Raw genomic sequence first — 15,149 nt, 5'->3', positions numbered from 1 at the left:
TACCCGACTGAGCTACCACCGATCTTATTTATACATAACGTTCATTATAATTTTTGTTGTGATTGTTATTATTAATGTAATATTATATATTTCGTTTTTATACATCGCGATACGCACCCGTATTAATGCACTGCAAAAAGAGGTAATTTGACTAGTCCTGTAGGTAATATGTCAGTGATCGGTATTACCTGTATTACAGGTAAAAGATGGTAAAGATATTTTACTTTGCCTAATCATCCATACCACGGCGATGAAAACATAAGTCACGGAAATGAATAACCTGGCCACGGAAATGAATAACCTAACCACGGCAATGAATACAAATTATTTTACAAGACATGGCAATGAATTTTTTTTCATTGCCGTGGCTTTTTTTTCATTGCCATAGCAAATATTGGCCACGGAAGCCACGGAAATGAAAGCATAGCGATGAAAACCAAGGCATTAAATATAAATAACTAAACAAGTATTAACTATTTGAAGAAATAAACACTTTATAAGGTAAATATTTTCAAAAAGCTTTCTTTTGAATGCTTACTCTAGAAGACAAACTTAATTTTAAAGAAGTTATATCTATCCACGGCAATGTAAGAAAAAATGTCCAGTCCCCAAAATTTTTACTGATTTTCACTATAGCGCAAAAACGCGTGCACCGATGTACCTCCTTCCACGTCGAGCAGTTAGGCGACACTTGTAAGAAACGATTAGCGCACTGAGAGGGGCACCCAAGTTCATAGGTAAAACAATATCCTTGATCATGTTTAGGACACGGCGATGAACAGAAGTTCTGGGACACATGAATTTTCACTTACCGTTCGTTATATTCTTTATATTTTTCAATAAATGTATTCCGTGACAATACTTTAACTATTAATGTATCAAATGAAACTAACTTTAACTATCAATACTCAATATTTTTTCATGAATGAAGAATAATACAAAACGTGGTGACGTGGGGACAGACACGGCAATGAAAGATTTGGAGGTTTAATCTTTTTTTTTTAAATATCCAGTAATCCTTTTAATACAATATTTAGTGTTACACATAGATAACTATTTCACTTAACCGGAAAAAAATATTAGAAAATTATAACTTGGTTTTTTAGTACCGATTTCATTGATGCCACGCAATTTTTGGCTGCGGGAAATTCACCCTAATAATAATAGGTAAACCCAAGACTAATGAAAAAGTTCCAGTGACAATAGCCCCAAATTACCCCTAAACGGATACAGCCATCAGAATCAGAATATTACCAACTAAACACGTGAATATTCAGATCAAATTATGAGTTAAATATTTTTAAAATGGTGTCGTTTGGTATCGCCATTTTGAGATTAAGTACTTTTTGATTGCTTGTGAGTGTAGTAGTTAACAAATTTGCTGGAAATTAAGAACTTTAGTCGCAACCTGTTCTCTGCTTTCTAGCCTCTAAAAGTCAAAGGTAGGCATCGTTGGTCCAGCAGACTTGAGGGCGTCCCACGCTCTACGCTAGCCCGTGGTCTCCACACGAGAACACGTCTACCACTTCAGCTTGTAACTTAGATATATCTGACGAATTACCTTATTTCTGATGCTACTTTGCTACTACTAAGTACTATTGGCATAAATGGCTATAAAAGTTTATAGCTTTATTATGGCATGCAACAAATCGATTTACTAAACTGTTTAGCACCGACTGAGTCAATAAAGTAAACGACTGACTAACTTAACAAGTCATTCACATTGTTTAACCCGTCTTCATAAAATAGGACAGTCAGATAGGTACCTTTACATATACCTTCTACTTTAGTATAAGATATGGTTAATTCACAAAGCATTCATGGCGTATGAAGTTATATTACAGTATACCGTATCCAAACAACTGAATAATAAGGAATACTATGGATTTGTGATCGTAGTGAGACGTGTATCAGTAGAGTACTGATATGTCACTCGGGAAAACTCTTTAAGCTCTTGCACCCCTATTGTAATAATCATGTCATAATGTGTGGGGACATCTCACACACAGCCATCCGATCCCAAGCTAGGAAGAGCCTGTAATATGGGTATCGGACATAGCTGATATATCTACCCAATACATAATTATTATAATTAACACCCAAGGCCCGAGTACGGTGGCCTGCGCCTAAAAGTATACAGGCGAAGTTTTTAAAATAGCTCCCTGATGATTAAGGGACCAGCTACATCTGTTATAAATCCGGGGACGTGTTGTGTGTGATGTGTGTAGCAGTGGTGTTTATGTGGATGTGCTTGAGCAGCATGTGAGCTTGAGATCGCTATTTTAAAAACTCCGCCTGTATACTTTTAGGCGCAGGCCACCGTACAAATATCTGTCTTTAAACAAATATCTGCCCCAGCCGGGAATCGAACCCGGGACCTTCGGCACAGCAGTCAGGGTCACTAACCACTACGCCATTCGACCATCCGATATATTTGTACTAGGGCCTTGGGTGTTGATACAAGTATTTATATTTAATATTTAACTATCTATGTATTTGTGTAGATATATCAGCTGTCCGATACCCATAACACAGGCTCTGCCTAGCTTGGGGTCGGATGGCCGTGTGTGAGATGTCCCCACATATTAATTTATTTTATCTTTTTAACAAATATCTGCCCCAACCGAGAATCGAACCCGAGACCTTCGGCATAGCAGCCAGGGTCACTAACCACTACACCGTTCTCGCGTTTTATATAAATTTACGATATTGTCGGCAGGTATTCGACCGTCTCAAGGAGGAAGTCCCCAAGTTCCGTCACAAGATCGTGGCGGTGGCCGGCGACTGCGGCGCCGCCGGGCTCGGCCTGACGCTGGCGGACCGACACACGCTCGCTGAGAAGGTATGTCTTCCCTTAACACAACTCCTCGGTTTACCTTTTCTTGTCCTCTTCCTAGCCTTTTCCTAAGCGCGCTCCAGACTCTCGACAAAACTACGTACACCGACCGACACACGCTGAGAAGGTATACCTATATGATTTGGTAATCATATAGGTATACCAGATACCTTCTTGTTGTTGTGGTTCACTACACCATCACCACAACCACACGACAAACCCCGGGTTCCTGGTCACTCTCTTTCGTCTCTTCTTCCTAGCCTTTTCCTTTTTCGGGTCGGATTTGTCTATTCGGCTAGATCCGCTGCACCTAATGTCAGACTGGTGACTTCCACTGAAGGTATACTGCCTGTAGTTTTTTGACGGAGTTGTCGAGAGCTACAGCGTCACTATAAATATATCACGTAGTTTAGAAATGCGGGTTGCTTGGTGCTCTCTTCTTCGCTTCGGTCAGATTTGTCGGTCATGCATGTCACGCCATTATAGGGCGTTTCTTCGAAATTCCATTATTTGCCTGTCTTATTCATTTATAAGAGGTGAGTTGGGGTGCCCAAGTTCCGTCACAAGATCGTGGCGGTGGCTGGCGACTGCGGCTCCGCCGGGCTCGGGCTCACGCTGGCGGACCGACACACGCTCGCCGAGAAGGTATACCTATAATGATAATGTCCTCCTAGCCGAATTTCGACCACGGTGGCCTATCTCAATTGAGATCAGCCATCTACGCAGGAGTAGATTAAAATGCCCAATATACCCAGAACACAGAAGCACTCTCTGTTCCATCACTCTCATAGCCCAATGGGACGGATTGACCGACACGACTGGAGCGAGCTAAGCGCAGGACCGACTGTTTTACATGCCCATCCATGAGCATGGATCGTTTCACTGTTTCGGACATCAGGTGATCAGCCTTCTATGTCCTAACCACAATTTAGAAATACAAATTAATGGTCCCACCCGGTAATCTAACCCGGGACCTCTGGGTCATGAAGCGAAGCTTCCACCACTAGACCACAGAGGCAGGTATACCTATCTATATGATTACCATCACCACAACCACACCACAAACCCTGGGTAGTTTATCGAGATAACGATACCGTGTAGTGGCATCTGGACCGGATAGACTATCCGGGATAGTCCAAAGAAAGAGAGGATACGCTGGAATAAGTAACTTAATTGTGAATCGGTACAATTCGTGCTGTCGACATCACGCTCTCTATTACATATTTTTTTTTCCTTCTAAGTACATATAAATTTAATTTAAGTCCTAACACCGCGACATAGAGAAAATAAACTACGATATATTTACTGACAGAAACAGGAAATAAAAAAATCCTTTTTTTCTTAATTCCTTACCTCAAAGAGTCTTGCCCTTCGTTAATTTTTTGACCAAAGGTTTTACACCTCGACACGGCCACAGAGGTCAATGCCACGAGTGTTTTGTTAAAAGTAAGGGTAAGTGCCCCTACCTACGCCTAATAGCCGGATCTCCACCAGACCATCCAACGCGATCCGATCGCCCGATCCAAGAAGTTTAGTATGTAAAATTCCATGGATCGCGCGATCGGATCGCGTTGGATCGTCTAGTGGGGATCCGGCTAATGGTTATAATTTATTCCAGGTGAACATAATCTTCCACTCGGCGGCCACGGTGAAGTTCGACGAGGATCTGCGCACGGCGCTGGAGACCAACGTGCGCGCGCCGCTGCACGTGCTGCGCCTGGCTCGAGACATGCGGGGGCTCGATGTGAGGGACTTTTACCCTATTATTGCATAATTATAATTTGTGTGTTTATTCAGAGGTTGTTTTGTTTTGGGGGTTCGATGTGACGACGACCTATTACATAGTTATAATTTGTGTTTTATTTTCTGGGGCGGGCGGTTCGGTTTTGTCTATTTACGTGCTGCGGCTGGCAATGAGGGGCTCGATGTGAGGCACTATTACCCTATTTTAACTTAAATACCTATCAATTAATTATAATTAGTTATGTTACCACCCCACTTGGCTATTTGTATGAAAAAAACTGCTTTCTGTGCTCAATACGTAGGTATTGAGCACAGAAAGCAGTTTTTTTCTATGAATATATAATTTTTATGAATATACGTCAAAATGATTACCGAATTTGTCAACATTTTTGGTATTTGGCAAATACAGCAATCATCCAATAACAAATACGAACAGCCAACTGTGGTGCCAGCATTACATATTGTGCCTCACACGCCGTTTCCTTTGGTTAGCTCGGGGGACTCGAGACTCCTATTACTTAATACTTGGATTAACACATAAGTATATACATCCTACTTTTTATCCCAGAATACCCTCTTTCTTAGGAAAACCGAAGCTCGCGGGCTAAAATAGTACTTTTACCATCAAGGTAGAAAAAAAGGCGGAAGGAAGATCGCTTCGCTTTCGCCTGGGTGCGTAGGTGCGTAATTGGCGCGCGGTGGACTGACTTACTTTGAGTGTGAATGTGTGTGTCGTTATAATGAAACTGACTTACTTAGGGCGCCTCAGTTTTTAGCTAGCGAGATTCCTTCTGCCTTTTTATCTACATAAATCGTCACATATGCTCTCATACCCCCAGGTAATGATGCACATCTCGACGGCCTACTCCAACAGCCACCTGTCTGCAGTCGAGGAGCGCTTCTACCCGTGCGCCGCGGACTGCGCGCAGTTGCAGTCCCTTGTAGACACGCTGACAGACGAGCAGCGAGCCCGGCTGCTGCCCGAGTGAGTCCACTACATGGAACAAGCATTAAAGCAAAGTTTACACGAAGCCAGTAATGCTGGAGCCAGTCACTGGCTAGAAAAATAGACGGTCGCTCTATTCTCGCCAGCGCTGGCAGTCAGCGCTGGCTTGGCTTGAAAAACTGTTTACACAAGGCCAAAACCAAGCCAGCTGACACTGCCAGTCTTATTGGCAGCCAGTGTTGGCTCCGTGTAAACTATGCTTAACAACTACCCCATTGACTAAAGCTGTGTACAACGCCCAACGAACGCCCAACGATGGATATTAGTCATACATAATACAGGGCCGATTGCAGCAACGAAGGTCGACGAAACCCGTTCGTTGGCGTTCGTTTGGCCAGTCTGTATGCAGCTTAAGATAAACGACACTATATCGCGATTCGATAGATACGGCGCTGTAATTGGCGAATCGTGCATTAACTAGTTTATCGACGTCGATAACGAACCCTTGTGCCCTGCCATGAGATTGGCAAGCTGTAGCCCACGTAAGTGTCCAGAACATGGAAAAAGCATTCACCGTAAAGAGCAAAGCGGGGCCTCAACCCAGCATTCTCTAACTAAAACCTAACCTTATCGGCATTTTCTAACCCTAAAGAGCTGAGCGAAGCGAGGCACCGCAAACCTAACCAGGATTCCCTAAAGTGTAAAAAGCCGAGTGAAGTGAGTGTGGCTAGTGGCTAGGCGCCAGGCTGCACGGGGCTGTTAACGACGGAGATAAACGTGGCTGTATCGCGATTGGTCAGAAATACGGCTCTGATTAAACGAGTCGATAAACGTCGATAAGGAACCTGTGTAGCCCTGCCATGATGGTAAACGGGTCTCTGTATCGCGATTCGTCTTAGGATTTGCTGTGTGGTGAAAGGATTGGCAAGTCTCAGTCGTAAAACAAATAAGATGAAAATGCAAGATTTTTTTTAACTAAAAGTGAAAAGGAGCTGTTTTTGCGATATCTAAAGGGATGGTAGAACAAAGAAATTGGTTTCTTTAGGACCACCAAATACCATATATACTATAGCTACTATATGTAGATAGATAAGGTTACTCACTTACCTAGAAAAGAAAAAAAATAACAAATCCTTTATGTAATTATGGTAAATATATTCAGGTAAGTAAGTACATATTCCATGAGATTTGTTTTTAGTTACCAATCCTGTTTAATTTCCTGTCGGAAACTGCGAATTATAATTCTTAAAAGCATTTTTTTCTTAATTCTTACCTCAAGGAGTCTTGCCCTTCGTGAATTTTTTGCCCAAAAAGGTTTTACACCTTGACACGACCACAGAGGTCAATGCCACGATTGTTTTGTTAAAAACCTCACTTGAACCTTTCATTACTGAGGGTTTTATTACGACACTAAATACTTGGTGAGTTTCGCAATCGGACCTTCACGAGAAATAAACAAATAAGGGATATATTCATTCTGCCTGTCTAGTTATTTAAAAGGTTAAAGTTAAGCATCCGCTATGCAAGTTGTCCTCACAAAATTATGTCTACTTGTCAGAGAGTCGCCCTTGCCTAAAGGTAAGCTTCCACCTTTCGGCACCGTACGCAACGGACGCATGGCATTCAGTAATAAATAATAATAATAATATGTGGGGACATCCCACACACGGCCATCCGACCCCAAGCTAGGCAGAGCCTGTGTCATGGGTATCGGACAGCTGATATATCTACACAAATACATAGATAGATACATATTAAATTTAAATATCAACACCCAAGACCAGAGTATCAGACAGATATTTGTCTTTAAAAAAATATTTGCCCCAGCCAGCATTGCCGACGCCGTTTCTTCATACATTATGACAATCCGTTTGGTCCGATACGTACGTACATTACCGAGAAGTGGACGCTTACCTTTAGCCTTCGCTCGTAACAGTTACAGAATAGCACCTCTCAGGTCGTTGCCCCATTGGCCCAGTGTATTGACTTTCATTTAGATTAGGCAATATAGTGGAGGAAAATATTCTGAATTATTCCATTCAAAACAACAGCCTTCACCTTTGTAGGTGACCTGGGTTCAATTTAAGTGTTACGAAAACGTTTTTGAATATTTTATAAATGCATAATACTTAATATTGTTTCTACATATATTATGTATAAAATTTAGTCCGACACGTGAGTGTTTTAATGCGAATTTTCAATGAATTGCTCCATTATGTATTGTATGACTCCAAGACAGGTTTTAAAAGAGATCAAGCATTGTAGAGTTCAGTCCAAACAATTTGATACTTCCTGGGCCTCTAGTACGAGCTTTGCAATTTATGTAAAAGAAATTGGTTTTCTTCTGTCATCTGCATACATTATCTGTCAAAGGTTTCATGATAGTTTCCGCTAGACGCGCCACTTTGTATATGTGAGAAAACTGTCACTTTTATAATTTTCGACGAACTATCAAACCTGTATAGTGCCACAAACTTATCTGTTCCGGTGACAGCGAACTTAATTGATCCATATCTCATTACTTACTAATGAATTGTATATTTTAAAACATTAGATGGGTTTATTAACACCGCAAGAGCGAAATAACAATACGAGCAAACTTAAAATCTTATAGAATTAAGAAATATTAGAGATTTATTTTAGCTGTCACCGGAACAGATAAGTTTGTGGCACTATACTAGACGGGCTGAAGTATACTACGATTACATTTTTGTGCTTTGTCAAACTAACCAACTGTCAATCTTTGAAAGATTGAATAGGCGGTTTGTTAGTTAGACAAGGTAAAAAAATGCATTCATTATTCATTATGACATTGTCTTAAATTTCAGGATCCTGGGCCCCTGGCCGAACACCTACACGTTCACGAAGGCGCTCGCTGAAAAAGAGCTGAAAGAGCATTGCGGGGGATTACCGCTGGGCATTTTCAGGCCTGCTATAGGTGTGTATATCGCACCTTTAGTACAATAGTGACCTAACTCAAAAAACTGACTTTATGGCCGAAACGCGAAAAACAAAAATGGCCTACTTAAGTGATTTTTCACTCATTTGTCTCTGGTGTCCAAATTTTTTAATTCATTTTTCTATCGTTTCACTTGTAAAAATAATCGACTCAACTCAAAATTTTGGGATAGTAACTTTTTGAGCTACCGACTTAAACTCACTGCTCAAAATAGTGGCTTTGTCAAAAAGAGAAAAAGGATTCTCTTTTTGACAAAGCCACTATTTTGAGCAGTGAGTTTAAGTCGGTAGCTCAAAAAGTTACTATCCCAAAATTTTGAGTTGAGTCGATTATTGTACTAAAGGTGCAATATGTATAGTTCCTCACTATGGTAAAGAACCTAACAAACGTTAAAAACCTCCAACATTCAACACTAAGAACTCGCATAACTTTTGAATGGCTAAGCCGTTTTTGATAAAATATAGCTAAGAACCCTCGGGGTAACATTGCCAGTCACCCTGAAAATACAAAGCGGAAATCGGTTCAGCCGTTTGGGAGCACGCTACCACAGACAGCAGGTAGGTACACACACAGTTACACAGACAAGATAAACTTACAACACCCCTCGTATCAATAAAACTATTCATAGTGTTGGAACCAAATTTTAATGATTTATTTTATTTTAATTTAGGAAAACCAACAGCATTTTCTAAAAACTTCACAACATACCTACTAAATAATAACTCAACTCAACTTAATAATCATTTTATGCCATTAATAGGTCCCCGCATATAATACAAAAATATATAGTGACTGAAGGTAGGATTTTAAAAGAAAATATTTACCCTAAAAACCCTATGATTGAACTTATCCAAAATGATTTCCTTCTCCAGTGACTTCAACGGCCAAAGAACCGCTGCGATGCTGGATCGACAACATGTACGGACCCACGGGGGTGGCCGTCGGAGGAGGTAGGACCTGCACATCATGACCATCATCTTTAAAACAGATAACATACTTTTTACAGTACATTCATTTGAAAAGTTTAGTGCCAATTTCTCCATTGTCGGTTATCTAACCGACAGGGATTGATTTATAAATTAAACGTCATCTCCATATAAAATTCTTGACAGATGTGTCAAAAGTTAACCACTACTCCCTCGTTATGCTCTAACAATAAAATATCTATGTAATAATGGGGTCAATGTGAGGCACTTTTACCCTATTACACTCACGGGCAATGAAAAAGTTCCATTCAGAAAATCACCAAATTACTCCTTAACGGAAAAAAAACTAACTTAATGACGCCTTCTGCAATATTTAAGTACATTTAACGGCGCATCAGAATATTACCAAAAAAAACGAAAATATTTTGTTCAAATTTCGTATTAAATTAAAAAAAAAGTCGAACTGTTTCTTTGCACGTGAGTGTATATACGATCTTTAGCGCCGCGCCTACAGGTTTCATGAATGTATTTTGAATAAACACGAGGTAGTTGCTATATACCTACCGTTGAGGAGTTCCCTTGACTGCCATCCGTTTCCATCATCAGATCACCTCAAGGCAACCATCCTTTTTTTATAAAATGGTAGCACAGATACATTTTATAGATTCAAGGTCAACCTAAAAGGATACTAAAAGCGATATTTATGTATCGAATTATGTGAGATAAACTTTTTCATTTCTCGTGAGTGTAGCAATTTGTCCTCATAACCCCCATTACTATTCCAGCGACGGGGGTGCTCCGTACTCTGCAGTGTGACGCCGCGGTGACTGCAGAGATCGTGCCCGTGGACCTGGTCGTCAACTGTCTGCTAGCTGCCGCCAGGAGCGTCCATATGGGACATAAGAACAGGTATGTATATATGCACTCACGACTGTAATCCCCGAACGGGTAGTCAGAGGTGGCTCACAAGCGAGCCACCCACTTTTCGCAGCACATTATTTGTACTCACGTGATAGGTTGCGAATCATATCGCGCCGTTTATGAACAGGTATGATATGCCACTATGTGAAATAGAGGATATGGAGAGTAAATGTATAGTCAAGGGCAGAGAAACCTAACCCCACTTAGAAGCACCAATAATCACCGATAGATGGTATGCTAAGAAGTGTTGTGAAGCGTAAAGTTATCAATGATCACCGATAGATGGCATGCTATGAGGTGTTGTGAAGCGTAAAGGTACCAAAGTCCACCGATAGATGGCAGGCTTGCGCCAACGGTTAAATACCTGATGGTTAGTAAATCTGACCGCTGCGAGGGTTCTTGGTTCGATCCCCGGCAGTTTAGCTGGGTACTTATAATATAATATACGACTTTATAAACTTATTTAGCTAAACCGTGTCCTTGTTTCACCTTCCAGCCCTGCGCCGGAGCCTCCGATCTTCAACTACGTAAGCTCTGTGGAGAACAGAATCACGTGGGGGTCATTCATGGAGCTCAACATGGCGTACATCGACGCGCACCCGCTCACCAGCGCCGTGTGGTGAGTGCCGTGCTAGGGGACATGATTACCTTGATTACACGTATGGAGTTGATTGGCCGAGCGCCGAGAACTCGTTCGCACGCTAGCCGCTAGCTCGCACAGGATCGACAGTCGGTGATCGACTTTTTGGAAGAGGACCTGAACCCTTTCTAGTAACTACAATTTTCACTCTCATGGGTAATGACTGTATCTTCGTGTCTTTGTGATTGTGTCGGGTAACTACTTTAACATTTTTAATTTGCCTTCGGAAAGTTTCCAGAAAAAAATATGGGGTTACTGAAAATCTGCGCTGCACGCAATCTTGCAGTTGAAGTGCCAACCCAACACTATCACAATTTTTTTCAAAATTGCCTTTGTAGCTCTGATAAAATTTATTTTTAAAATTAAAAATAACATGTCAATAATATCACTCCAGGTACTTCTCGCTGAGCCTGCACAAGTCGGCGGCGGTGAACCGCGTATACAGGGTGCTGCTGCACCTGCTGCCGGCCGCGCTCGTCGACGGACTCGCCCTGTGTGTGGGGCAGAAGCCTAAGTATGTCCTCATTGTTGTTTCGTTAAAATCGGTTCGGCCGTTTACAAGTTAATATGTAGGGTAAATCGTGGTATAACTGGCATGTGTCAGTAACTGGCACTTTGACTATAAAACTAAATATATTAAGATTTTGGATATAGTAAGACCATCTTTGATGTGTTTACAGCAATCTCCAATTATTCATTGATATTATAGTTTAATTTTACGCCGCTAGGTGGGTATTTTCCGGCGCTGGAAATTATCTCAGTCAAAGCGGCGAAGATCGCCAAAAAAATGCACGTGCGTTAAGTTTTTCTTAAGGAGACACCAAAATTTGTATGGCCTGTTTTCGCGAAAATTAATAAGTTTTTGATGGTGTGACAATAACAAGGAAGTAGGAGAAGGTCTAAACAATATCATAATAGCCCGATTCACTGTGATTTTAGTTGCTTTTGAGTTATATTTGAGGGTGCTAGTTACTGAAATGTAATTTATATCTTCACTTAGTAACTGGCACCCCCCTGCCAGTTACTAATATTTTGGGTTTTGTGATTTTAAGCTATTTTATACCTTCTATCGACAGAAAATACGATTTAAAGTGCACTGTAAAAACCCCCAGTGTCTAGGCAGCTTGGTTTCAATAACTGGCACGGGGCTGCCAGTTACTAATCTGCATACATTTTTTTACGCACCAATAACTGGCACTTACTGGTGCGGTAAACATTTCTTTCATGTTTCTTTTCAGAAAAATGACTATAAAATCAAGGCAATCTACAGTAGTCTGTAATTGTCCACTGCTGGACCTCTCATCAGCAGTGACACTGCACTCTGTTCTCGACCTTCCTCATCCAGCCACTACCGGTCAGCTTTATAAGGTCGTTGGTCCAGCTGGCCCGAAGGTATCCGCCGCTACCCTTGCCTGTTCGTGGTCTCCACTCTAGAGCGCGTTTACCCCACTGGTCATCGGTTCTTCGGCAGCTATGGCAGGCCTAATGCCACTTGAGCATACAGAATTTAAGAGCTATATTGGTTACTCAAGTTCTCTTACGGATTACCTTATTTCTGATATGGTCCTTCAAAGAACCACCAATCTTTCCAATGCCCGCTGATCGATTTTGAATCGGTGGACCAGTCCAACCGTCAGTGTCCACGTCTATGATCCATACGTCATCACCAGTGAGACGCATTGACTGAAGACCTTTGCCTTCAGGCATTTATGTGAAAATTTGTCAAATCTTCCCCTATGCAGTCCAATCCTCGAAAGCTTCGTTTTCGAAGTTCCTTCTGCCTAGTCGAATAGACTGTCCAAGGTAGAGATAATATACTGTTGCTGCATTAAGGCCGCTATGCATGTTACAACGAGGGAATTCCAGAACTGCCTACCTAACTGCAGGTCTAAATGGAATCAAAGGCTTTCTTATAGTCCTTGAAGAACTTGATAGAAACACGGTTCGTGATGACCTTATAAAACAGCTTGAAAACATGACTTATAAACAAAATTGGTTAAAGAGCTTCTGAAGCTGTTCGAGGATAGTAATAGCTTTCAGAAGAGCTGTACTAATTCTGTCTTTACCCAGAGCATGTGAAGCTGAAAGCCGTAGAAACCTTCAATTTCCGCAAGAAATTTCAGCTTAGAGGCAACTATACTACCGTCAGCAGTCTTCAACTTAGCCAGGTGACTTCTCCCAAGCTGCTGAATGAATACATCAAGGTCCACAAGCATTTGCTTTCTCCATTTCCGTTTCCAAATCCAAGGGTTTCTCGATTTGTTGCATTCATATGGACCCACAATTCGTCGCATACTTGTACTGTCATTTTGTCGTAGAAGTTGACCATTACAACGGTGATTTTGAGTCTTACCGGTACAGAACCTAGACAGGTAATTGTACATTACCTAATATCAAATATATTATTGATTTTAGAGTACTTATTGACGTAATTGCATGATTTTTTAAAAGGTGCCAGTTACTGAAACATCATGTGACAGTTACTAATTTTTACTGCCAGTTACTAGGTTTTTTGGGGGTAGTGGATATAAACATCATTAAAATCGAATATTAATCATATATCTTTACCATTTATGCCTATAATTGTTCGTCATCTTATTGCCAGTAATTCAAGCCTACCAGTGCTTAAATCAGGCCAATACTTTATTTTTAATATATTTTTTTGTGTTGCTAGTCGCTTAAACTGCCAGTTACTAGTACTTTTACCCTATATTATTATTGATTGATGAGTCTCAAAAATAGTTGGCAAAAAAAGGATTTTTATAGTTGGTAAGATAAAATATTATTTGTGTACATATATGAGAAAAAATCTAGAGTAAATAATATTATAGAGTACTAACATGAAAAAAGATCTCTGAAAAATCGCGTAACTAACAAATTTGCTATGGAAAAGCATTTAGGTATATATGATTTTTTTAAGTTTTCATAGGACAAAGGTTGCTCATAATGCAATAATTTTGTGTGTCATCCCCTTTCATCATATCGTTTATTAATCCCCCGTATACGTGTGTCACCAGGATGCTGAAGGTCTACCGCAAGATCCACAAGTTCTCTTCAGTCCTGTCGTAATTTCGTCACCCTGTCTTACTATAACTTTTCTTAACACCCTATATTATCTTTTTTAACACCCTGTATATATATCACCAGGATGCTGAAGGTCTACCGCAAGATCCACAAGTTCTCGTCAGTCTTGTCGTACTTCACGACGCGCGAGATCCAGTTCTGCAACCGCCGCACGCGACAGCTGTGGGATGACACCTCTGAGGAGGACAAGCGGGTGAGAAGCCAGAGTCAACACATTTTATTAGGGATCCAGAGACATTTTGGAAAATACTAAGTTGACACGACTGCAATGGTGTGTAATTGATGCAATCGCAGTGTTAACTGCAATCACAGTGTTAAACATCGGACTGTGTCAACTACATTCCATCTAAACTGCACAACAGTAGTTGTATTTGCAGTTAAACTGCAGTCCGTCTCTCCAGAGTCCAGACACTAGATAGCACAGTATGGAAACCTATTCTATTCTATTTTATTCTCTAGTACCTGCACCTGGCTCTCTCGAATGGAACCTTTGTGCATATCCCCAAGGACTAAACTGGGACCTTCCTAAGCTTGGACCATTTCCCACCACGCTCACTGCGGGTTTCTTGGGTTCACATATCTAAATCTAGATATGCAGGTGTCCTCACGATGTTTTCCTTTACCGTTAGAGCGACGGTATACATTGTACTTAAATTCAAAGAACTCATTGGTACATGTCAGCACCGGGACTCGAACCCGCATCTCCGTAAGAAGCGGACGCTCACCCGTTCAAAAAAAAGTTCACATCCCACGTTTTTTTTACTAATAATTTACATACACCCAGTATTTTTAAACTGTACGACAACACCCAAGACCCTCCATTCCCAACAGTATCTTAAAAAAATCTGGTCCTTTATTTCTTAAACTGTACATCAACACGCAACCTAACCTGACCCCCTCATCCGCAGCTGTTCCCGTTCAGCATGACCTCGGTGGACTGGTCGGAGTACTTCAGCCAGTACCTCGCCGGCATCAGGAAGTACATCTTCAAGGAGAGCGAGGATACGCTGCCGCAGGCCAAGATCAAGTGGAGACGGTATGTGCTGGTGTTATTATAGAAATGATATACATATATATATGTCAAAATTCTCGAA

At 41.1% G+C, this 15,149-nt stretch overlaps 1 protein-coding gene across 2 annotated transcripts in view; it reads left to right on the top strand.

Annotated features, from left to right (window-relative positions):
* LOC105381486 (fatty acyl-CoA reductase wat) overlaps positions 1-15,149 on the top strand; it is a 28,493-nt gene that overhangs the window by 11,407 nt on the left and 1,937 nt on the right. For both annotated transcript variants that reach the window (XM_048632137.1, XM_048632138.1), the window contains 10 exons: positions 2,720-2,842; positions 4,455-4,580; positions 5,419-5,564; positions 8,354-8,463; positions 9,357-9,434; positions 10,196-10,319; positions 10,828-10,950; positions 11,366-11,485; positions 14,119-14,248; positions 14,964-15,091. In XM_048632137.1, coding sequence (XP_048488094.1) covers positions 2,720-2,842; positions 4,455-4,580; positions 5,419-5,564; positions 8,354-8,463; positions 9,357-9,434; positions 10,196-10,319; positions 10,828-10,950; positions 11,366-11,485; positions 14,119-14,248; positions 14,964-15,091 — 1,208 coding nt within the window. The remainder of the gene's footprint in view (positions 1-2,719; positions 2,843-4,454; positions 4,581-5,418; positions 5,565-8,353; positions 8,464-9,356; positions 9,435-10,195; positions 10,320-10,827; positions 10,951-11,365; positions 11,486-14,118; positions 14,249-14,963; positions 15,092-15,149) is intronic.

This window comes from Plutella xylostella, chromosome 30 (genome assembly GCF_932276165.1).
Source record: "Plutella xylostella chromosome 30, ilPluXylo3.1, whole genome shotgun sequence".
NCBI lineage: Eukaryota > Metazoa > Arthropoda > Insecta > Lepidoptera > Plutellidae > Plutella > Plutella xylostella.
This window is presented reverse-complemented; position numbering and strand designations above follow the sequence as displayed.